General features: G+C 43.0%; 1 protein-coding gene and 1 long non-coding RNA gene across 5 annotated transcripts in view; one reads left to right on the forward strand and one right to left on the reverse strand.

The window, feature by feature from the left end:
• The window catches only part of PDE4B (phosphodiesterase 4B), a 404,634-nt gene that overhangs the window by 38,132 nt on the left and 342,908 nt on the right, over window positions 1-23,594 (reverse strand). The window contains exon 1 of one of the 4 annotated variants that reach the window (XM_075131781.1): window positions 20,020-20,071. The exons of the other annotated variants lie outside the window; for them this stretch is intronic. Within the exon in view, the coding sequence (XP_074987882.1) occupies window positions 20,020-20,056 (37 nt within the window). The 5' untranslated portion in view covers window positions 20,057-20,071. Of the gene's footprint in view, window positions 1-20,019; window positions 20,072-23,594 lie in introns of those variants that run through there. 4 annotated transcript variants of the gene reach the window in all.
• On the forward strand, window positions 847-7,562 carry LOC125641453 (uncharacterized). The gene is made up of 4 exons (XR_007358062.2): window positions 847-950; window positions 2,367-2,512; window positions 3,999-4,129; window positions 4,260-7,562. It is a non-coding gene; the product is annotated as an uncharacterized LOC125641453 (long non-coding RNA).

Consider the following 23,594-nt stretch of genomic DNA (forward strand, 5'->3'; position numbering starts at 1 on the left):
ATCTTTATTTAGGCAATGCAAGCACTGAGGGTATACGTGAGTGATCTTTGAGTAACTTTTCCACGAGGTAGCACTGCCCCAAACAAGGTTAGGAGTACAGTTTTTTTAGTTGGGTGCTACATGAGAGCCCTCAGATAAGGATACGATCAGACAGAAACTTTATGGGAGTACTGGATGAGTGACTGACTTTATTGGTTAAAGGGAACGATGCTTCTCTTCTTTTACTAAACAAAGTTAAAACTTCCCTTTGGTCTCAGCCAAGATCATAGGGAAATTATGAACTGGATTCTCAAATGAAACCAGAAATGAGCTGTCTCTGCTTTTGCTAACATTGTATTCCTCTCAATTTGTAAGTGTTTCAACTAGAAAAGCATAAATCTCCTGGAAGAATTGCTAAGCAGCTCTCAAGATAAAAATAAAGGTTTACAGACTTCACCATGGCTCATAAAAATAACTTCAAACCCTTTAAATATAACTACCTACCATACCTACTGACAGAAAGGATCCACACCAATAGGTATCTTCCTCAGTTCAAGGAGTCAGGATTTTAAATGATACAAGTTAAAGGAAACTGCAATCCTAATAGAGTTAATAGAACTCTAGACTTCTACTGACTTAGAAAACTATACACACTCTATAGGCCAGGAGTGGGCAACTACGGCCCACCAACCAGTTTAATCCAGCCCTTGAGCTCCTGCTGGGGAGCTGGGTCGGTGGCCGCTCCACACGGCTCCCGGAAGTAGCGACATGGCTCTGCTCCAGCTCCTACGCGTAGGGACAGCCAGCGGGTCTGCTCTGCACACTGCCCCCTCCCCAAGTGCCACTCCCCCAGCTCCAATTGGCCGGGAGCCACTTGGGGAGGGGGCAGCGTGAAGAGCGGAGCCCCCTGGCTTCCCCTATGCATAGGAGCTGGAGCGAGGCCATGCCGCTGCTTCCGGGAGCTGCTTGAGGTAAGTGCTGCCTGGAGCCTGCACCCCTGAGCCTCTCCCCATGCCCCAACCCCGTGCCCCAACCCTGATCCCCCTCCAAACCTCTCGATCTTAGCTTGCAGCATCCTCCTGCACCCCAAACCCCTCATCCTCAGCCCCACCCCAGAGACTGCACCCCCAGCTGGAGCCTGCACCCCTTCCTGCACCCCAACCCCCTGCCCCAGCCCTGATCCCCCTCTACCCTCCAAACCCCTTGGTCCCCACCCAGAGCACCCTCCTACACCCCAAACTCCTCATCCCCAGCCCCACTCCAGAGCCTGCACCCCCAGCTGGAGCCTTCCCCTTTCACCCCACCTCCTCGCCCCAGCCCGGAGCTCCCTCCTACACCTTGAACTCATTTCTGGCCCCACCTCAGAGTCCACACCAGAGCCCTCACCCAACCCCAATTTTGTGAGCATTCATGGCCCGCCATACAATTTCTATTCCTAGATGTGGGCCTTGGACCAAAAAGTTTGCCCACCCCTGCTATAGGCCCTATTCAGCCCTGTGGGTACAACTTTTACCATTCTGTGCTGGATGCTGTGGATGTGCTGAAAGGAGAACTGATCTAGAGGGCCACACCAGATAACTCACTCACTGCTGGGGTGTGACATAAGTTTCCACTAGCTTCTGGTTCTACAGATACTGCACATAGGGCCTGATTCAGAGCACACTGAAGTGAACAGAAGAACTCCACAGGACTTTGAATTAGCTATACAATAGTCCAACGCGATCTCAGTTACACCAGTGAAGTCAGTGCAGTTACTCCAGATTTACACCCGTACAAATGATTGTTACTTTTAAAATTATTATTATTTGTGCTGTGGTGGTGCCCAGCACCCCTGTTGTGCTGGGTTTGGCACACACAATAACAGATGGTCCCTGCCCTGAAGAGATTACAATCTAATTTGAAGAATCATTCAGTAAATGAGTGTGAAACAATAGGAAGGAATGGAGAGTGGGATGGAAACGGGTGATATGACCATGAGGCTGCATAGGAAAGCTACTGCACAGCTCAACAGTACTGGCCAAGAAATCAGAATCTTGCCCACTGACTTAATGTGCTGCCTTCTTATTAGCAAGTAGTCCCATGGAATTCCAAAGTCTCTTTTGTACATATATATCTGCCTACCACTCCACCTGGGTAAATCCACTTTCTTATCAACCATGTCCACTGTCTATTTGAAATATATTAATAAATGCATATGCTATATATGTTCAACCACTCAAAGCTCAATAGAAGAAAAACACTACAGAAGAATAATTTCTCACTGAGCAAGAAATACTTTGAAGTAACGATTCTCTGACACAGTCCCTTCTAGTCCTACATTCCAATAAAATAAAATACAGTTTGGTGTAAAGAAGAGCTAATACTCAATTTCTTTTTTATACTTACAGAGCTACAAATCTACTGGGAGTAACCTCCTCTCGCACACTTCTGTGACATTCAAGTCAAAAAAGTACTTGGAACTAGCTACAACATACAAGAGTAGAACTTCAGTGAACTTTCCTCCCCAACCTGCAGACTCCCTATCAATAAGTAGGTAAGTAAAACAATTTTAGTGAAAGGTTTCAAGTTTCCTCTAAATGAAAAAAAAATTGTCTCAAATTCCCTCTAGAATCATAGAAGATTGGGGTTGGAAGGGACCTCAGGAGGTCATCTAGCCCAACCCCCTGCTCAAAGCAGGACCAACACCAACTAAATCATTCCAGCCAGGGCTTTGTCAAGCCGGGCCTTAAAAACCTCCAAGGATGGAGATTCCACCAACCCCCTAGGGTAACCCATTCCAGTGCTTCACCACCCTCCTAGTGAAATAGTTTTTTCCTAATATCCAACCTAAACCTCCCCCACTGCAACTTGAGACCATTGCTCCTTGTTCTGTCATCTTCCACTACTGAGAACAGCCGAGCTCCATCCCCTTTGGAACCCCCCTTCAGGTAGTTGAAGGCTGCTGTCAAATCCCCCCTCACTCTTCACTTCTGCAGACTAAACAAGCCCAGTTCCCTCAGCCTCTCCTCATGAGTCATGTGCTTCAGTCTCCTAATAATTTTTGTTGCCCTCCACTGGACTCTTTCCAGTTTTTCCACATCCTTCTTGTAGTGTGGGGACCAAAACTGGACACAGTACTCCAGATGAGGCCTCATCAATGCCGAATAGAGGGGAATGATCACGTCCCTTGATCTGCTGGCAATGCTCCTACTTATGCAGCCCAAAATGCCGTTAGCCTTCTTGGCAATAGGTCACACTGTTGACTCATATCCAGCTTCTCGTCCACTGTAACCCCTAGGTCCTTTTCTGCAGAACTGCTGCTTAGCCAGTCAGTCCTCTAAGTGAACAAGCTTCTATTTATTAATAAACTCAACAAGGAGAACAAAATGATTTTAGGAGCAGATGCACAAAAAGCCCAGTCAGATACGCTTAATAGGAATTCATTATTACTAAGGGCAATTATCTATAAATATCACTATAATTTACAGCCTAACTTCAGTTTTCTGAGCAGGAGGTGGAATCATGGCCTACTCAAATATATAGAGTCAGAATGCTTCTATATCCCACCTACTTAGAATATCTTATACCTTTCTAAGAATAATTAAATAAAAAAAATTTAAAAAACGAAGTTTGGAAAGTTGAATATTCTTACGTAATAACTAAAACAAAAACTGAATCTGCTTTTGTTTTACATGCCCTATCATTGTTCCAGCAGCCTTCAAATGTCCCTAGACATGGACTTAGCTCATATAACTCAATTCAAGCCAAACTTCACCAGAATGTGGGCGTATTGGGATCTGGTTGCAATGACCTGGCTAAGTGTGAGGTGATCATGTGGTGGACATGGTGCTAGGTTCTCTTTCTACTGTGTCATGGGGAGAGAGGTTGTTACACAGAGTTTTGGCTTGGCAAATTTAAATATAGGAAGCCTTCAAGTTCAGATCTAGACTTGCCAAAGTTCATAGGTGTTTGGATCCAGTCTACTTCTACCTGCCACTGTAATTTAATTTCTATTTTCCTTTTATGATTTCGTCCCCAAGAAAGTTGTGTAAGAACCCCAGGGCAGTGTAAGAACCTATACAGAACAGAATAGAATTCTAAACTTCAGGACTGCAGTACCCATTCTCCCCGGGACCACAAAAGGATCCACCTATGTCCATCACGTTTTAAGGTAAATTGAGTTTCATGTAGTTGCATGAGCCAGAAAATTGAAACTCTGTCCACTCTATATGAACATGGACGATCTCATGCTCTGTTCATAACAGCATTGTTGTGCAAAATTATCCTTCTGTTGTTTGCAGGGTGCTATATGCCGATTCATTGGCTGCTGTTCTCCACCCTCAAGTTGGCTGCATTTCAGCTGTGCTGAATGGGATCCTTCTGGGATCGTTCTGGAATCCTTCAGGTTGAAGGGTGCTATCCAAATTAAAAATATGACTATTATATCATTACTAACGACGCTTGTAAGGAAAACATTTAAGGGGCAATAAATACAGCAGAACCTGAATTCCTAAATGATGTGTTAAAGTTGCCAAATTTTTTTTTAAGTCTGACTAAAACACTAGCCATTTAGATAGACAAGCATACAATATTTGTCAATAAATAAATAGAGAGGTCTAATTAAGTACCATAGTATGTAAAATCTTATTTTTTTTACAGACTATTTAGTACCCAATGCAGCAGAAAGTGTGCTTAGTTTTCTAAAGCACAGAAAATAATGCTCTTATCTTATTCTCTTTCTTCATACAGCCTAATATTATTTGCTTTTTTGAAACAGCTGCAGATTGTGAAGATAATTCTGTTGCTCTGCCCATTATTATGTCCAGGTCTTTTGCCTCAGAAAGTGATACCCAACAAGATGAATTTATTACAAGGAATTTGGGCTGATATTGTGTTACGTTACCGGTTAGCTTTGCCAGGTGTTTCTTAAGTTCCTCAGGGTCCCCTAGTCTGGACTAATCTAAATAACCTTGCGTTATCTGCAAGTCTGCCACCTCACTGTTCACTGTTTTTTCCAGATCACTGCCAAATGTATTAGGGAAGCACTAGTTGCAGTTACATAGTTAAAGAGTTTGCATTTTAGAGCAGAGATTCAACAGCTTTGTTAGGTATGAAGACAACAATGCATCCTATAGCACTCGCTCTGAGCACAGAGTGGATTTCTGAGAATTTAAAGAGTTTAAAGAGTTAAAATTAATTGAAAAATGGATCCTTTAAGAAATTTAGCACCTTGTATTGCACCATTTTTTGTCCCAAATGATCTTAAGAATATGGACTCTTCTAACTTCCCATATAGTTATAACTTGCTGAAATCTTATGTATTAGCTACACTTGAAAGATTTTTTTTAAGGATTAATGATGATTTTTTTGCTATTAGTCTTCATAAGTGAAATTGTCTTCTATAGCAGAGGCCAATGGCTCATGATCTACAGAGAATTAAAACCCTCTCTGTCTTCTTTGAAAAAGGTTGCTATCATCTATTGTGCTCAATGGGACTGAGGCAACTGTCCTCTCAGTTACAATGCCCTCTTTCAAAATGGCCAGTGCCTCCTATTGTTCCCATTAAGAATTCATCCAAGCAGCCATCAGGGAAGGTGCCCAGGAAGCCACCTGAGTGTAGCTCTAACTACTCTGCATTACTCCAGAGACTATGGCAAATCAGCCAGAAGCTGAAGCTAAAAGTTAATAATAATAATAGTAATTAATAATAAAATTCAGGTTGATATTACACATATTTAAATTGTTACAAATATCCTGTGATGACATTCTCATGAGTTTGTTGTTTCTTGTTCTATATGATATTTTTCATATAACCAACAGAATTCCAAGATAAAAACTTTGTTACACAGGAGTTCGTGTTGAGTAAGTATCAGTAATTTAAGGGTAAAACATTACAGGGATTCTGCTATTATTAAAAAAAAAGTATAAAAAACTCAGGAAATTCAGAGTTAAGGTTAAATGGAAAGGCAATGAAAATATGTTAAAGTATGGTAATGCACAAGCAGGGCACCGAAACCTTAATCTGCTCTAGAGGGGCACTATACAATATCCACACAATACAATTAATGGACAGTAGCATTTATAGTCCCAGATTAGATTAATTTTTTTTAAAGGAATATTAGACATTTTCATTTTCCCCCTCTCTTCATCTGATGTCTGGACTATATTATCTATCTATTTTGAGACTCGGTGCAGGGACCATATCTTCCTCTCTGTTCTAAGTACACTGTTGGAGCTAAATAATAAATAAGAGTTAGCGACAGATTAAAATGATTGTTTTATCTGAACCTTGTTTTGTCTGTTCCGCCACCTCTACTTTTAGGAAGTATACTTCTGGACAATCTCAAAGAACCATCCCAAATGGCTGACTTCTTCAAATCAGATGCACTCTGCTAATCTAACGTTTTAAACACGTTGTACTGAAAACAAACTATAAAGCATCTTCATCTCACACACTAAATTGTACTCTTCAGACAAAATGACATTTGTCAGAATCTATCTGCCATGTGTAGGAATTGGGTAATATCCCTTTAAATGGTCTGGGAGCCTTCTAGCGGGCCTCCCTTTCTTCTGTTGCAGAAGACATCAGAACTCTGCCAAAACAGATATAAGTAGCTAGGTCTTCTATATTTGCATATAGTTAATAAAGTTATTATTTAGTTATTAGGAATCCAACTGTACCAATGAGGTTTCTCCATATTCTTAACGTTGAGTGGAGAGCAAGGACACAACAGGTTCATATACCAGATAAATATGTAATGTGAATTGAGAATACATACAAAAAGAAGGGCCAACATAATTTTGTATGGGGAATTAAAGGGGTAACTTGGCTATCCAGCAGGGGTGTCAAACATATGGCCCATGACCTGGATCTGATTATGGGGCACACAAATACATAAATGCATTTATGTGCCCTGTATGTTGTATGCAGCTTGTGCAGAATCTAAGTTTTCATTTAAAAATAAAAAGTAAGTTTTGATACCTCAGGGCTGCAGATACAATCTTCCAAATGTAAACCAAGTGTAAACTGATGTTGTGACTTCTGCCTGAGTCTGCAGACAACCTGAAAGAATGACTTCTATATCTCCTACCTGCCCCCTATCCATCTGAGTGTCAACTCTAAAGGTTCAGTGATTATAACATGACAACATTAACTATTCTGCTGATGATCATTTTAGCAATGAAATAGGGAAGGGGATAGGAGTGAAACCATTGAGGAGTGGGAACTGGGAATTGCTGCAGGGATAAAAATACAGAGGGAGGAACAGAGGAGACACACAAGACAAGAAAGGGGGGGCAAAAGAGAGAGGAAAAGGGGGAAGGAGGAGAAACAAAAGGCTGAAACAGCAGTGCAATAAGGGGGAGCAGATGTTCTCATTGAGTGATACTCAGGGCATGGCTACACTTGCAGATGTAGAGCGCTTTGCGTTAAACCAGCCTTTGGAGAGCGCAGTAGGGAAAGCGCTGCAATCTGTCCACACTGACAGCTTCAGGCGCACTGGCGTAGCCACATTTGCGGCACTTGCAGTGGCATTGGGAACAGTGCATTATAGGCAGCTATCCCAGCATGCAAGTGACTGCAACGTGCTTTTCAAATGGGGTGGGTGGGGTGTGACAGGGGTGTGACAGGGAGTGTCTTGTGTTTTGTGGGGAGAGAGAGTGGGTTTTGGGGGGGCTGAGAGCATGTCAGCATGTTGTCTTGTAAGTTCAGACAGAGCAGACCCCCACCCCCACCTCTCTCTCTCACAGCATTCCACACTAATGGTTGCTTTGTCTCTGAGCAGATAAGCAGCCAGCTGCCAGAAATGGAGCTTTCAAAGGGCATATCCGCATTCCTATGGTGATTCAAAAACAATGACAGGAGTGGCCACTTGACTTAAAGGGATTATGGGACGCTTCCGGAGGCCGATCAGAGCGCAGCAATGCAACACCTCGTTCACACAGACGCCCTGAGGTTTCAGCCAAGACGCAGCAAGCGTTAATCTTCTCGCCGAGGTGGAGTACCAGGAGCACTCTAGCCGTGGAGTCAGAGCGCTCTACATGCCTTGCCAGTGTGGACAGGTAGTGAGCTAGGGAGCCCGGGGCTGCTTTAATGCGCACTAACTCACAAGTGTAGCCAAGCCCTCAATGTGACAATGAGGATCTAAATACAGATGTTGAGTTACTACATGAAGGCTATGTTCTCCCCTTATTCTCTCTGCAAACCTCCCACTAACATCAGTGGGAGCTCTGCTGTTGATTGAGGTGAGTATGAAGCTCTATCTTTGTATCGTGTCTCAGAGACCATGATTAAACCTGAAATCCAGCCTTCTCCTCCAAATGATTTTGACACCCCTGCTGTACAGCATAATATACTAATTCACTTATTGAGGCAGTTGTACAATTTTTGGATATAATCTTGTGGAATATTGTACCATGTGTCTTGAGCTGTATCACATTTCACAGTTTATATTTGGATCATCATGTTGCATAATCAAGTTCTTGCCAGTAAGCTTATTTCCACACTCCAGCTGATGTTTCCATAATTTTTTTCCAGTGCTGTACGTTAAATCATTTTCCAAATATATTAAAAGCTAATTAATACCAATATCTAAAAAGAATCCTTTGTAATTCTATTTCTAAGAGTATTGAGCATTTATGTAACACTTTCCACCTTCTTGAGCACTGTGCTAACGTTTATGGTGACGTTTTCGTTACGAAAGTGGCTTTGCTGTCAGTCCAATCAGATGACAGACCTACCAAGTCCCTATTTGTTTAAAAAAGCAAAATGTCTCATTTTTTTCACTTGGCCTTTAAAAAAAAAATTCTCCCACTCCAATGTGTTTTAATGGAATAAAAAGGTGTGTTGCTGTTTTTCTTCCTATTTTTAGTTTGGTACAGCATGGCTGTGGATGATATGTCACTTCTTACTGAAACTCGGTGATGTGTTGGAAGGAGTTCTTGGGAGCTCTTTGTTACAATTCAGGGAGGGTTGGAGGGGGATGATTTCCCAGTCTCTGACAGAATTCACCTCTTCTCTCAATACTGGTAGCAATCCCTGCCATTTGCTCATAAAACTCTGCCTGATAAGCAATTTGATGGCTTTGAAACAAACCACGTGTTGGGAGCACCTTAACAACAAATGTTGACAGGCAAAGGATGCCCCCCAGAAGCCTTTAAAATAGCCTTAATGCCACTCTCCTTCTAATTCTACAAGCTGAAATCTGTGCTACCCTACTAATACACTCAGCATATTTTCAAGAACACAGTCCTGATATTTCCACTATGTCCCATTAATGTCTGTTTGTTCACGCAGTGTTGCCTCACTCCTTGTTTATGGCTATGAAAAAAAACATACTTGTTTAAACAAGAAAAAACTTCATTTGCTCATTTAATATCTGCAAGCACCCTTTACTTTCCGGGGCTGTATACAGGGTTGGTCACAGGTTAAACCAGGACATTTCTGTGGAAGCCACTTTTCAAAAATATTAGCAACAAAATCATTTTGACAAATGTAATTTGAAACAATTACATTCTTTGTTGAAAACCATTTGCTCGTTCTCCTCCATCTAAATGTATAGTAAGAATAAAATGTACAGTGTCTCTGAGTTCTATAAAGGAACTTAAAAATTCATTTGTAGAAGATTACCGTCACCCAAGGGCTAGATTTGACTTCCCAGCCTTTCCTTCCTCCCCCCCCCCCCCCCCCCCACGCCGCAGTCTGACTCTCTGGGACCATGAGCCCCTTACACCTACCAAATTTCTGTGAGTGAGCAGGGTTGCAGCACCGCTCAGGTTTGGCCTCACCCATCTTCCATCATGACAGAGGAGCAGCCAGGCCAAATTTGAATGAGTGGCTTTGGGACCTGGCACATACAGTGACAGCATCACTCAGGTTTGGCCTGACCAAAAAGTGGTCAGGCCATGGCCCGGGTGGCCCCCAACTGGCCCTGCAGCCTATGACTTCATATCTAGCCTAGTGACTTGGCCCCATCACAATTTTCTCAGCATGAGACCTGGTTGTGAAAGTGGCCTTGGGACTTTAACTGTTTACATTTTTAAAAGTTTTTGGATAAAAACGGTCTGTTGCCGATGTGGTTTTCCCTATGGACGAGTAAAACAGTTCACGGAAAAAGAAAAGGAGTACTTGTGGCACCTTAGAGACTAACCAATTTATTTGAGCATAAGCTTTTGTGAGCTACAGCTCACTTCATCGGATGCGTACTGTGGAAAGGGTCCCAATTCCTACTCCATGCCATTGACTTCAACAGAAGCAGGGGTAGGTCCAAATTAAGAAATGATCTGAGATGTCACTCAGATATAAAACTTCACTCAAAGAGATTTTGTTGTTGTTATTGAAGTTAATCTGGTTAAATTTTTAATATATTCCTTTGCATTTTCTTGGACTCCCTGGTTCTAGCTGAAAGTGGAAGGGGAGAATAGTTGCTTCACTGGGGCTCAGGCAAGCCACTGAAGTGGCATGGAGAGAGAGTGCTGCTCTCACTTCTGCATAGTACAGCATAAGTCAGTAAAATCTATCTATTCTGGTCTGAATGTTTGTGACAATAGAACAAAATGTTCAGAAGCCTTCTTGCTCCATCACTGACTTTGAGCACTCAGCAGCTGACGGCCCAATAATCTGTCGTACACAGTCTATTCATGCCCTCCCTGGTCATCCCCTGCCACCATTCCTTCCACTATAACTTCCTGGAAGTTATTCCCATGTCTATGTCTGATGTGACCAAAGTATAGTATACTCCTGTTTACTATATACTCCTATAGTATACTCCTGTTTATTTCCTACAGCAGGGTCTGCTTCTCTCTAATAGCATTTCTAATATAAGCATTCATCTTCTTTTCTGTCTTGGAGATACACAAGAGTCTTCACTAGCACCACCTCTCAAAGGCTTCCATTTTCTTCTTACCAGCAGCATTAAAATACCACAATCATGGGAAATTAATAGTCCAACTTGGCCCCCAATAACTAAGTGTTCAGTGTACCAACCAAATAGGCTTTCAGAGTCTGATATTGCTAATGGTTACTTTCTGACCAAGTGTCTTGTTATGAGATTGACCTCCAGTTTTGAAGATGCGAAATTGTGGGTGCAAGCATTTTCAGACTCAATATAGGGCTATTAGACATCTACATCCCTGATTGAGCCTGCTAATTCTGCAGAATGAAAAGGAGACACCTTTGCAGGATTGTAGTCTCACACCTTAATTTTAGGCACATATAATTGTGGTTACAAACATGTACCCAGTTATTTGTCTCAATCCAAAGAGGCCAGTATTCACAATTTTAATAAAATATGTAAAATTCTTTTTAAATGTCAAAGTTGGTTTGTGTTAGAAACACTGAGAGAACAATTGTCCAACTTGGAGATTTAATAATGTGGACACTGCAATCTGTAATGCCATTTGCAGTATATCCTTTCTGCCAATGAATAGTAAATTGTATACTGTGCCCGTATTACATTTTCTGGGTAGTTATTATTAATTACTACTAGATGCAATACATTTTAGTTATTTATAATATAAATCACTTCAAAGTTTTTGACAGTCCTTCCTACATATGTATTTCTGCATGTTATTTGTTAAATAGTTCAAATCTGCATATGTACAACAGCAATTCAGGCATAAAAACTAATGTTTTATTTTGAATTTAAAACAAAATTTTGTTCACTGCAATCCCTAAGAAGGTCTGATGTCTAATCTGATCTTTTTAATATCTGTCCATAGATCTTATTGCCTTTATGCTTCTAAAAAACCTGAATAATTAAAGATCTCGTGAAAGTGAGCTCCATTTGTTTGCTAAGCAAACTCCTAAAGAAGTGGTACAAACTCCAACACTTGTAACATAGAAAATTAGACTGGACAAAGAGGAGTAAATATAATATAGGGTACAATCCTATATTGGCCAGAATATGACTTAATAATTAGGCTCTAGCCCATTGAAGTCAATAGGAGTCTTAACCTCAGTGGACTTTGCATCAGACAATTAATGACCTAAGTCTCTTCTATTTCCATATACTGTGATTATCTGAAGACATACACAAAGGAGCACCTATATTAAAACATTCTTGGTTTTTGTGGTGGAGATCCCCTCTTCCACAGGTTCTCCCTAGTCCAAAACTCAGATGATCTTATGCTGCTAAGGTTCCTCCAGCTTTTATTCTGGGGCTACTATCCTGTTATGTACTCACCTGAAACTACCTTCCAGAGCAGATGCCAGAACTCACCATCACTCTTCAATGCTCCAAATGGGAAGGTAGTTGATTCCACAAACTGTCCACAACGAGAGCTACTCTCAAGCTGTATTTTCCCCAGAGCACTTTGTCCACATGCCTGCACCCAGATAGATGCAAGTGTCTGATTTAAAACCTGAGACTTGGGTGCAGAGCCAGTCACTAACTAACCATTAAAATATTCTTTTAGGTACAGAACTTCACCAAACTTCTAAAAAATACAACATAGACTCAGAAAGAAGGCAAATTTTACTTCTCTCTTCCAGCTTCATCATCAAACATGAAGTTTACCTGACCCTCCAAATCTAACATATCATACATAGTAGCAACAATGTATTTAAAGTATGAACAACACACCCTGCAGAATGGGTGCTAATTCACACTAGTGACTGGAAGACCCTTAGTGGAGTACTGAATATCATGAATTAAGCTTTGGCTGCACAACATTACATTTGCTAAGTATTTTTTTTAAATGTGCAGCATGTCCCTAGGGTTAAACACAACTAGGAATTAACATTTGTTCCTTGGCTATACTACAGTTAAAAATCATGCTAAACCATGCTTAGCAGCTGTAGGTTGGACATACACACCCACACCCTCACACCCAGAAAAAAATGGTTTCATGTTGAATCTGAATTACAAAAACCTAATCCACCACCTGGATCCACCCACATGTCATTTGCTGACAACACTATGATTCAGCTAAGCTCTATTTACATTCAAGTCAGGGTGCATCTTAGACATGTGATTTGGAAAGGAAAAGGGTGGCTTAAGCTACCTGACATGAGGGCAGGGTTTAGTTTAACAGTTAATTAAACACAAATCCAAATACCAGCATATGAAACACCCTTCTTTCACTTTCAACAAAGGAAACTGAATCACAGTTTATTTACCCTCCTTTAATAAAGAGACACCCATTACTTTGTTCAGTAAGAATTACCACTCAATGTCTAGCATCATTCTCAAAAAGTTACCTTGTCTTTCTAAGGGCTTGTCTACACTATGACGTTGTCAACAAAACGTTTGTCTTTCACGGGTACTTAAAAAAGCTCCTCCCCGTGAAAGACAAAAGTTTTGCCGATGCAAGAGGCAATGTGAACACAGCTCTGTTGGCAGGAGTGCTCTCCTGCTGACAAAGCTAACACCGCTTGCGGGGCTGGAAGTATTTTGTCAGCAAAAGTGCCGACAAAATACCGACAGAGTGTTTACACACGCTGACTTTTAGCGACAAGACTGTGTTGACACAGCCTTGTCGCTAAAAGCTGTGTAGTATAGACAAGCCCTAAGAGTATGTCTACAATGGCAGAGTTACAGAGCCGGCAGTTACAGCACCGCTCAGAGAACGCTGAAGGGAAACAGCTGTTGTGTGTTCTCACTGTCGGCTGCCTGCGTAATAGCGTGTTCACACTTGCGGCACTTGCAGGGGTGCACTCTGGGCAGCTATCCCACAGAGCATCTCTTCCTCTTCTGCCGCTAAGAGTTGTGGGAAGACGGGGGCGTTCACGGGGCATCCTGAGTCCTGTCCCAATGCCCCATGATGCATTACTTCGCATCCCAGCAATCTCTGTGCTTCTGTCTGCATTTGGCGCCATCTTTCAAAGGTTTATGTACTGCGCACTTCGGTCTGCAGGAATGAATCCCGCACTGTTGACCAATATGCTGCTCGCTTTCACTAACGTGTCACAAGTGGCAGTGGAGTTATTCCTTAAAATACAAAGGCAAGAGCAGTTCGACATTGATCTCAACACGTGTAGTAGCTACAACACAAGATTGCTTGTGGCATTCACAGAGGTGCTGACCACACTGGAACATGCTTTTGGGCTTGGGAAACAAGCACTGAGTGGTGGGATCACATCGTCATGCATGTCTGGAATGATGAGCAATGGCTGCTGAACTTTCGCATGAGGAAAGCCATATTCATGGGACTGTGTGATGAGCTCGTCCTAGCCCTGCGGCGCAAGGACACGAGAACGAGAGCTGCCCTGCCATTGGAGAAGTGCATGGCGATTGCACTGTGGAAGCTGGCAGTCGCTAACCAGTTCGGAGTGGGAAAGTTGACCGTTGGACTTGTGTTGATGGAAGTGTGCAGGGCCATTAATCGCATCCTGCTCCGAAAGACCGTGACTCTGGGCAACGTGCATGACATTGTGGCTGGCTTTGCACAAATGGGCTTCCCTAACTGCGGAGAGGCAATAGATGGCACATATATTCCAATTTTGGCACCAGACCACCTAGTCACCGAGTACATTAATTGGAAGTGGTATTTCTCTATGGCTCTCCAAGCGCTTGTGGATCACCGTGGGCATTTCAAGGACATTAACCCAGGCTGGTCCGGAAAGGTGCATGACGCACGCATCTTTCAGAACACTGGTCTGTTCAGGAAGCTTCTTCCCGGACCAGAAGATCACCATAGGGGAAGTCGAAATGCCCATTGTGATCCTGGGAGACCCTGCCTACCCCTTAATGCCGTGGCTTATGAAGTCCTACACGGGGCACCTTGACAGCAGCAAGGATTGGTTCAACAACAGGCTCAGCAAGTGCAGAATGACTGTTGAATGTGCTTCTGGCCATTTAAAGGCCCACTGGCGCTGCCTATATGGGAGGCTGGACCTGGCCGATGACAATAATCCTATGCTTATAGCCGTGTGCTGTACACTCCATAATATTTGTGAAGGGAAGGGTGAAAGCTTCACTCAGGGCTGGACCGCTGAGGCTCAGCACCTGGAGCCTGCATTTGAACAGCCAGGGGCTATTAGAGGGGTGCAGCATAGGGCCATAAGGATTAGGGATGCCTTGAGGCAGCAATTTTAAGCTGAAAACCACTAATATTTATTTCTGTGCTCAGGAGCGCAGTGCTTATGATGCTAGGAGGTGATTGTGATTGGTGCAGATGATTCACTATGCAGGTTTAAGAAAACTGTCTGTTGCTTTGCAGGGCTCTGTTTGCTTTCAATGAATGGAATAAAGATTGCTTTCAAACCAAAACAATTCTTTTATTAAAAAACAACAACCAGAGACAGACAGACAAAAAAAAAAAACCCACATCAGCACTGAGGGGGCTGGGGGAAGGGAGGGTTCCAGGAGGAGGTGGGCTCCCAGGACGGTTAAAGATTTGTGTATGTCCAGGTATCATATCCAACCTTCTCCTTTGCAGCGTACAGCGGGTACTGTACGTCAGCAGGGCCAAACTGCAGAGGGACGGGTGTTGAGTACAGTGGATACCGGGAGTCTGCAAGGCTGGACTGTGACAAGCCAGAGCAAGAGTGGAATGCAATGGGTACAGACTGGAGCCAGGAGGTTGATAAGAGTGCGTTGGCGGTGCCTTGGGGGCCACGTCGGAAACAGTTTTGCGACAGCGGCTGCAGGGGAGGGCGGGTGCAGACCTGCTTGGTTTGCAGTGCTAGCAGTACCTGGAGCGTGCCCGCTTGGTGCTCCATAATATTTAAGAGCCGCTCTGTGGCTTTGTTCTGGTGAGCCACGTTCTCTTTTCGGTCCCTCTTCTCGCTGTCCCACCACTCCTTCAATTCTTGTTTTTCGGCCGCGGCGTGCATCATGACACCATGCAGAAAGTCCTCTTTAATTCTTCATGGCCTCTTTCTAATTCTGCGCAGCCATTCAGCTGGCAATAACAAAGAGGGAGCCTCGGCTCCCAAGTTCATATCTGTGAAGCCAAAATGCAACATTTCACAGAAGCAGTATTGTTTGCAACACACAGACCACTGATTCAGTGATTTAAAACACAGCCACTATTCACATACCTGTCGCTAACTGGCAGATCCCAGGCAAGGACACATGAGCCACAAGACCCCCAAAATGGTGAATAACCACAGGAGTAAGGAAAAATCAGTGTTCCAGGACCGTACTGCACACTAGGCACGTGGCTCATGGGGAGAGGGCTTATAATCATTACTGTCCTCACATTTTCCACAAGCTGTGTTCATTATGGAAGATATCTCACTGCTGAGGGTGAACAGGGAATCAAGGGAGGGTCTTCTCCAACACTACGGCTTCCACCCTGGCCCTTATGCGGCTCACCTGTGTGCAGCAATGGTCCCCCGTCTCCCCGTGCAGCAGAGTGGCGCAGGAAAGTTACCCTTAATGGGGCAAGAAACAAAGCAGCTCTGTCAAAGAACCTGAGGCAGCGGACTGCCCAGTATTCTCCATGAGAGTTTCATGGAGATCTCTGAGGTAGATTCAAGAGAGGGAGTCAATCAACACCCTGTTCCGCCACTCAGACTAGGCATTTGGTGGTATGCGCATAATACAGACAAAAGCCTGCTTTCTGTAACTCTCCTGCCCCCAACAACTCGCTTCAGCAATTCCCAAAAGCAAAGCCTCCTCTCCTGTTTGCGCTTTGCCAAGCTCCAAGAGCTGTAATTGGCTAGCCTCCTCTGGGGCTGAGAAGAGCTCCTGGCTGCATGCATCTCTGACCTCCGAGTCGTCCTCTGCCTCTGGGTCCCCCTCCCCCTCCACATCCTTGTCCAAGATTTCCTCCTCCTGGGTTGGTCCACTCTTGATGGGCACGCAAGCCACCACAGTATCCACAGTGGCCTACGCAGTGGAGGGAGGATCGCCCCCGAGCTCTTTGTAGAACAGGCAGGTTGTGGGCGCAGCACCGGAGCAGTGGTTTGCCTCTTGCGCCTTGTGGCGGGTGTTCTACAGCTCCTTCACTTTGACCCTGCACTGCAGTGTGTCCTGGTCATGCTCCTTTCTGTCATATATCATGAAATCTGTCTGTAGGTATCATAATTCCTATGGCTGGAGCGCAGCTGGGACTGGACAGCCTCCTCTCCCCAAATGCTGATGAAGTCCAGCAGCTCGGCATTGCTCCAAGCGGGGGATCGCCTGATGCATGGACCAGGCCTGGTCACCTGGAAAGATGCGCTGAGACCACTGCATGTGTCACCGAGCAAACAGGAAGGGGACTTTCAAAATTCCCAAGAAATTTAAGGCATGGAGCTCACGGTTGGTCACCTGAGGGCAGGACAGTAGAATTCAAACCGATGACCAGAGAGGTGAGAACAGGCATTGTGGGACACCTCCCGGAAGCCAGTCGCAGCGCTGTCATCGACCAGGGTGTCTACACTGGCACCGCGGCTCTGCAGCCCCAGCGCAGGAAGCCGTATGCCGCTCGTCGGGGTGGGTTTTTTTACAGCGCTGCAGCTGCGCAGTTTCTGCGCCCTGAGTGGCTTGGCAGTGTGTGCACCTCAGGAGTTACAGCCCAGAAAGCTGCTTTATGCGCAGACAAGGCCTTAGCGAGTGCGTAGCACATGCACTGAAACTGGTTTATCACCGACTGACATGCCAAAACTTGACAGAACAGGGCCTGAAGTGGAATATCAATACATTTACTCTTTGCCTTCCGCAGTGTGTGTTTACAGAGTGTGTCTATGTTTACATATTCGTACTAGACAATGCTGAGTGAATAATTCACAGTGAATACTTTATTTAATGACTTGAGCCTCTGATGGTGTTTTATGGACTCTCCCTGCACCGAACGCTATATCCTTGAATGTAGAAGTAGTAGTTCTAACTGAGCCAATAAATGCTTTTTAAAATAAAATTACTCTGTGGATTGTTTTGATTGTTCACAAAATGCAAAATAAAAGGGGCCTGGGCATGACTGTAAGGATTCATTAAAAAGATGGAATGAACCCGTGTTTTGCATGGATCGCAGGGTTGCCAACCCCAAACATTCCAGAGTCAGGCCCCAAAAATGTCACAAGATTTTTTATAAAAAGAATATACTTGGTTCTTTTTATTTACCTTCTGCTTTTCAGTCTTTAGGGTACACATGGGTCACATTTTCAAGCTTTTATCCTCAACCACGTGGGCTAGAAACATACTTTAAAAAATAACTGATATTTTCACAGAATCACATGCCTCTAGAAGCTGGAGCTCTAAGAGAGCTACCAAATACCATGAAAGCTGGCGACACTGCGGTCACAGTTATATGCGGTGTGTACACTTTTCCTTCTATATGTATGTATGCACAAGCGCCCACAAAGGATATATGTGTGTGCATGCCCACTCAGTTGTACTATCTACCTATAACAAAATGCAAAGCACTAAGTTAATACAGAGTTAAAATGGTCTTTAGCCAGTAAGTGCAAAAGTTAGCATGTTCCCATGGCTATATTGCACAGAACATCTCAGTAAGTAAGTTGATTAATATATTAATATGTGTCGTTAAATAGTAACCGTAAAAATATTAAAGTGGCTTGGTCAAGTTAATGCTGCTGCAATAATCCTTTTTTTTTTTTCAAGGCAAGAAAAAGCCAGAGCAATGTAATAGACTTTACATTTAATTTCCATTTTTCTACTTCAAGTAAATATAGTGACTATCCATATTTAATAATGTTAGTATTAAGAGTTCCAGGTAGATGTTCAAGTTTGCATCCACTGGGGTTAATGCACTATGGGAGAAGCTCAGTTAACAACTGATTCAGGCAAATCGGGGGTGAGGAGGACAAAAAAACAACTAAAAAAAAAAATCATAATTTGGCTGCTTTTCTTCAGTTGGAGACAGTTTCCAAAGAAACTGTGTAGTCAGGGCAGCAACTCACCTGTTTACACTGCAGTGGCAGCTTGAAAAGCGTACATTTAATTGACATTTTTAATGACAACATGGTGGAATGTAATCAATAGTGTGGAGACACCCTATAATCACAGGCTCCCTAGGATTTTCATGCCCAAAATTGTCTGTAGTTTTTTAGTTTAATGCAATGGATCAAGTATGCCTCTTACAAGGATGAACTAGGATGTGCTAGGGAAGGGGAGGAGGTCCAAACACAAGCACCTATAGAAAGGGTATAGCCAGTGCAACCGCCTTGAGCAACCCTGTGGCATAAGGAGGTGACCCCATCCTCACCCCTCCCAATCATATTTTATTTGAGCCCAGTAATACTGCCAGTAGCATTAGATGTTCCCATCCATTACGCTCCTCACACCTGCAGCTACATTATAGCTGCCCCTGTGCAAGTGAGGCAGGAGGGAATGGGTACGAGGAGCTCTCTGTGCCCTCTCTGATCTTGTTTTTGTTTGGCGTGGAAAATTTTTCTGCATGTTTCAATGAGACATTTACAATCTCACTCATACATATTGCCCCCTCATCACACTGAGAACATCTTACAGTTCCTATGAAGCTGGCAAGAATATATCCAGAGGAAAAGAAGCTTCATAGGTGTTTTAGCACATGGCCACAGACCATGTTTCATAGTGACTTTTCACTCATCTAGAACGATATTACTCTCCACTTAATTTGATCTCACATATTCTCCAAAAGGAGCTCTATTTGCATACCAAGTATCAAAGGTTATGCAAAAAAAAAAAAAAAAAAAAAGCAATTTTTTTACACAAGGAAAGTGGGTTTTAGCCTTAGGTATTTTTGAAATTGTTAAAACATATTTCTAACTTTGCCAAATAAAATAAATTATATTAAAATCACTTCTCAGTTGAGACAAGCCTGGAATACATTTTGGAAGGGAGTAGCTAGCAAGAACACAGGGTCCAAAACGAAACTTTGCAAACTAATCCAATTATGTTCATTATTAAACATGTGCTATTATAATGTGTGTGTGTGTGTTTCAGACACACACACAAATGTACACATGCAAAAAACAAAGAGCTAAGTAATAAAACAGTGAGATTTTAAATATCCTAGAATGTAGACATTCAGACCTTCCCAAAGCAAAGTCACATTATCTCTTGCATATATAACAGGGTATTTTAATACATAAATTTATAGCAATCACCAGTGTGTTGTACTATTTTTAACGTACACAATAAAAAATAAGTGCTCTCTAATCTCTCCTTTTTGATCCAAAGAATTTCTTACCTGAAAGCCTTTTCTTCTCGGTTTTTTTTAAATCCATGCTCTGAGAACTCAGGCAGCCGAATGAATGTTTATGAAACTTCCCAGAGGAAGTCATTTCTGGGCCAAGGCCAAGTATGAAACATTTAACCTCAAATGATAACTGTATAAGAAAGTTATAAAGTACTGAAAAGAAGGGTTTTAGAATGGAAGCACCACTTCATTTTTAACTGCTATGGCCTCTTTCCACCTTGCAGCCAAACACAGCAAACAATATATTATGGCCAAAACACATCAGAAGGGAAAGTGACAGTACTTGGATGGTGCCAAATGGAAGTAACAAAATGCAGAAAACATTTTGTCAGATGTCACTTAGCAGTGATATCACAGAGGAATCAGGGAGTGGGATTTGCCTGCATACTAGAAATATCTTAGGAAGTGGATAGGGAGAAGCAGAAATAGCAAGAGAGGACAGAGCCTAATCTTGGCCTGTTGAATGAAAAGGAAAGATTGTTCAGATCTAACTTTTTCTCAAAAAACAAATAGATGATTCGGCATGTTATCATTTCACTGATCAGGCTCAGTTCTTCATTGTCCACAAGGATTCCTGCATTAATCACAAAAAGACTACTGAAAATGTCTCTATTTACATTCTAATAGAAGTCCAGAGTACTGCTCTGACAATAAAGTGACAGGTTTTTAGGAGGAACTCAGAGCAAAAAATGAATTTTACGGGAGGACATTTCATAATGAAGTGTATGTGTCAAATGAGTTTTTGGAGACCAGTCCAATTTACCTGAGCCACCTTAACTACATAGATTATGGGTCACATTTTCAAATGTGCCTAAGAGTAAAGTGCCTCATTTTGAAAATAGGACTTAGGCTCCTAATTCTTTTAAGTGCTTTTGAAAAATCTACCCAACATTTCATCTTAGTCTAATTTACCTGAAGTCTTTGAATATGAAAATTAAGAAAATAGATCATGAAAGGATTGTAAGAGGGACCTGATTGAAAGTAGCTCATTAGTCCAGCTGAGATTTCTGCCAAAGAATGATCTGGGTGAAATGTGAGGATTTATGAGCTATGGCTAACAAAAAAGATATTTTAGTGTTCTGTATATGTATGATTCTTCTACTCACTCTTAATCAGGATATCTATTTTCTCTAAAAATCCTTGTGTGGACAGCATCAGTTTCACAATGCCCCCTACTTTTGCAAGCATCATGTAAGCCAGTGTTTCTCAACCTTTTTGATAGCAGGGACCGGCTTGCTGCTTTCCTAAACTGTATCAGGGAGATCTCAGGGAATGGCACTGGTCCATGGACCAGTTCTTGAGAAACACTGAGTAAGCAATCCCCAAAGTCAGCCTTAAATGTAGGGTCCTTCTGAAGGACACCTTTCATGTTAGTAAGCACTAACCCAGTAGAAAGTGTTGGCAAGATTGGGCCCACAAATCTCGCATTGTGATGCATTCTGCTTTCAGCCATCATGCCTGTCTGTTCAAATTATATTTAATTATAAAATATCACAGCTGTTTTCAAGGCTAAATACAATTTCTTAAAAGCATTACATTTAAATACAGAAGTTTTAAAAAAAAGATTTAGTTTGGAATTTTAATCTGTTTTCTTCGAATAGAGGACTCCATGTACTCGAAGGGTAATAAAAGATTCACCTGATTTGAACTTCTTGTTCTTTTACAGCCTTTTAAAGTGAACTAATATGAATATTACCTTGTGGATGAAATTCCAGAGAAGCATCCAGCACATTGCAGAGGTGACTTATTTGACATATTTGGTTTTCAAGTGATACTTTCTAAGTAACCCCTATCAACTCTGGTGTAGTATTAAATGGCATCCTGAAGAGGTGAGGGATGCGGGGGGGGGAGGTGGGGAGGGGAGAGCAGCACACAGCGTCACGCTTCCCCTCCCCCTGCCGCAAGTTGCTGTTTGGCTTATACTGAGCATGCTCTGTGACATCTGCTGAAGCTGCTGCCCTCACCCTGCACTCCCCCACCCCCACCCACGCCCTACTATCAGCAGGTACGGGTCACTTCTGTAGTCTGGCTATCTCTTGCTGTATAGCACATGCTAGTCACAGAGCAGAAGCAGGGATGTAGGGATAATTAGAAAAGCACAGGTAATTTAAAAAATCTTATTTTAATGAAAAGGAATGAGCTGCCATGCTTTGTATACAAGAACCAAAAGTCTTGCATGTTAAGCTATAGTACTGACATCACTCTGATAGCTTTATGATGGCATTTGAGAGCTCTCTCTATATTCATTTTTGTTGCATATCAATAATACTACAACACTGTAAATATTTACAGAAGACAACTGCCCCTCACTGTCAGGCAGTGACTTAAAAAAAACCTCCAACCCACTACCACTGAAAACAGCGCTGCCATTTTCATTGCATTAATTATCTTTATTAACCTGTCCTGGCCAGTGATTCTGGTTTATTAATGAGTGTGGTTGTGACTCACAAGTTGTGTTTACTCATGTGTTCACAAGGGCTTTGTAAAACAACCTGTTTAAAATCATGGAGTAAATCACAAAGAAAAGGTGGGGCGGATGAGGGCAGTTAATTTAAAGTGGCACTTTGTTTTGACAGCTTTGAATATTCCATGTTAGCTCTTTCACGTGCTGATCTCCAGTGCCACGTCTGTGCAGCAGCAAGCTGGTGACCCTTTTAAACACGGTCATCACACACTGGAATGGTAGCATTTTATGAGCGATGTACTTGGAATACAGAGTATAGCTGGAACACATTTTGCGCCACATGCAAGTACCAGGTACATTCAGCAGCAAGGAATGAAATAAACGGTTACCCAGTGTCACGTGGGGAGTAGTTTACCATGAGCTTTCTTAAAATGCACAGCTAGAGATAAAGGGAAATTGATACGGTATAGAAACACCAAACAAAACCATATTTTCTTCTGATTCCAGGTAATTTTTCTTGAATTGAATAGCTTTTAACTAACAGAACTCAAACCTTCAGGTTTAATAACCTGTGCCAATGCTACCTTCAAGACTATGGGCTGAGTCCTTGGTCTGGATCTGGCTGCTGTGTATTGTTGAGTTTGTGCAAAGCAGCCAAAAAGAGTCCCTAAAGGGGAATTGAGGATTATCCCTCACATAGGAAACCCCGGGTGTCATGCAGCTGTTATAGGCCTGCTGAGGCTGGCATAACTTGGAGCACCTTTACGCTCTAAGTTGCTAAGCTTTTAAGTTACTGAGAGCCATTTCAGTCCCCATGATGACCCAGGAAGGGAGAATTAGACTGGCGCCTTAAAGCCAACTTTCCTTCCCAATCTCCTCAACTGTGCCAAGCATAAACTAAAATTCTAAAGGCTCAATCCTGCAAGCATGGGCGGCGCGTGAACCACAGGCTTGGAGAGGTTAGCCCCCTGCCCTTTCCACCTGATGCCCCGCCCCTTCTGCACACTCCCCCCTGCTGGAGCCCCCTCACCATGGCCACCGGCTCCTGCCCCAGGCTAGCACCCCCCCAGCACTGGAAGGGCAGGCAGCGTGGCCCCTGCCCCGGAGTGTCAAGATGGTGAGCAGTGCGTGCCGCAGAGCGGGCGGGAAGCAAGAGGGGGGG

This window comes from Caretta caretta, chromosome 8 (genome assembly GCF_965140235.1).
Source record: "Caretta caretta isolate rCarCar2 chromosome 8, rCarCar1.hap1, whole genome shotgun sequence".
Classification (NCBI taxonomy): domain Eukaryota; kingdom Metazoa; phylum Chordata; order Testudines; family Cheloniidae; genus Caretta; species Caretta caretta.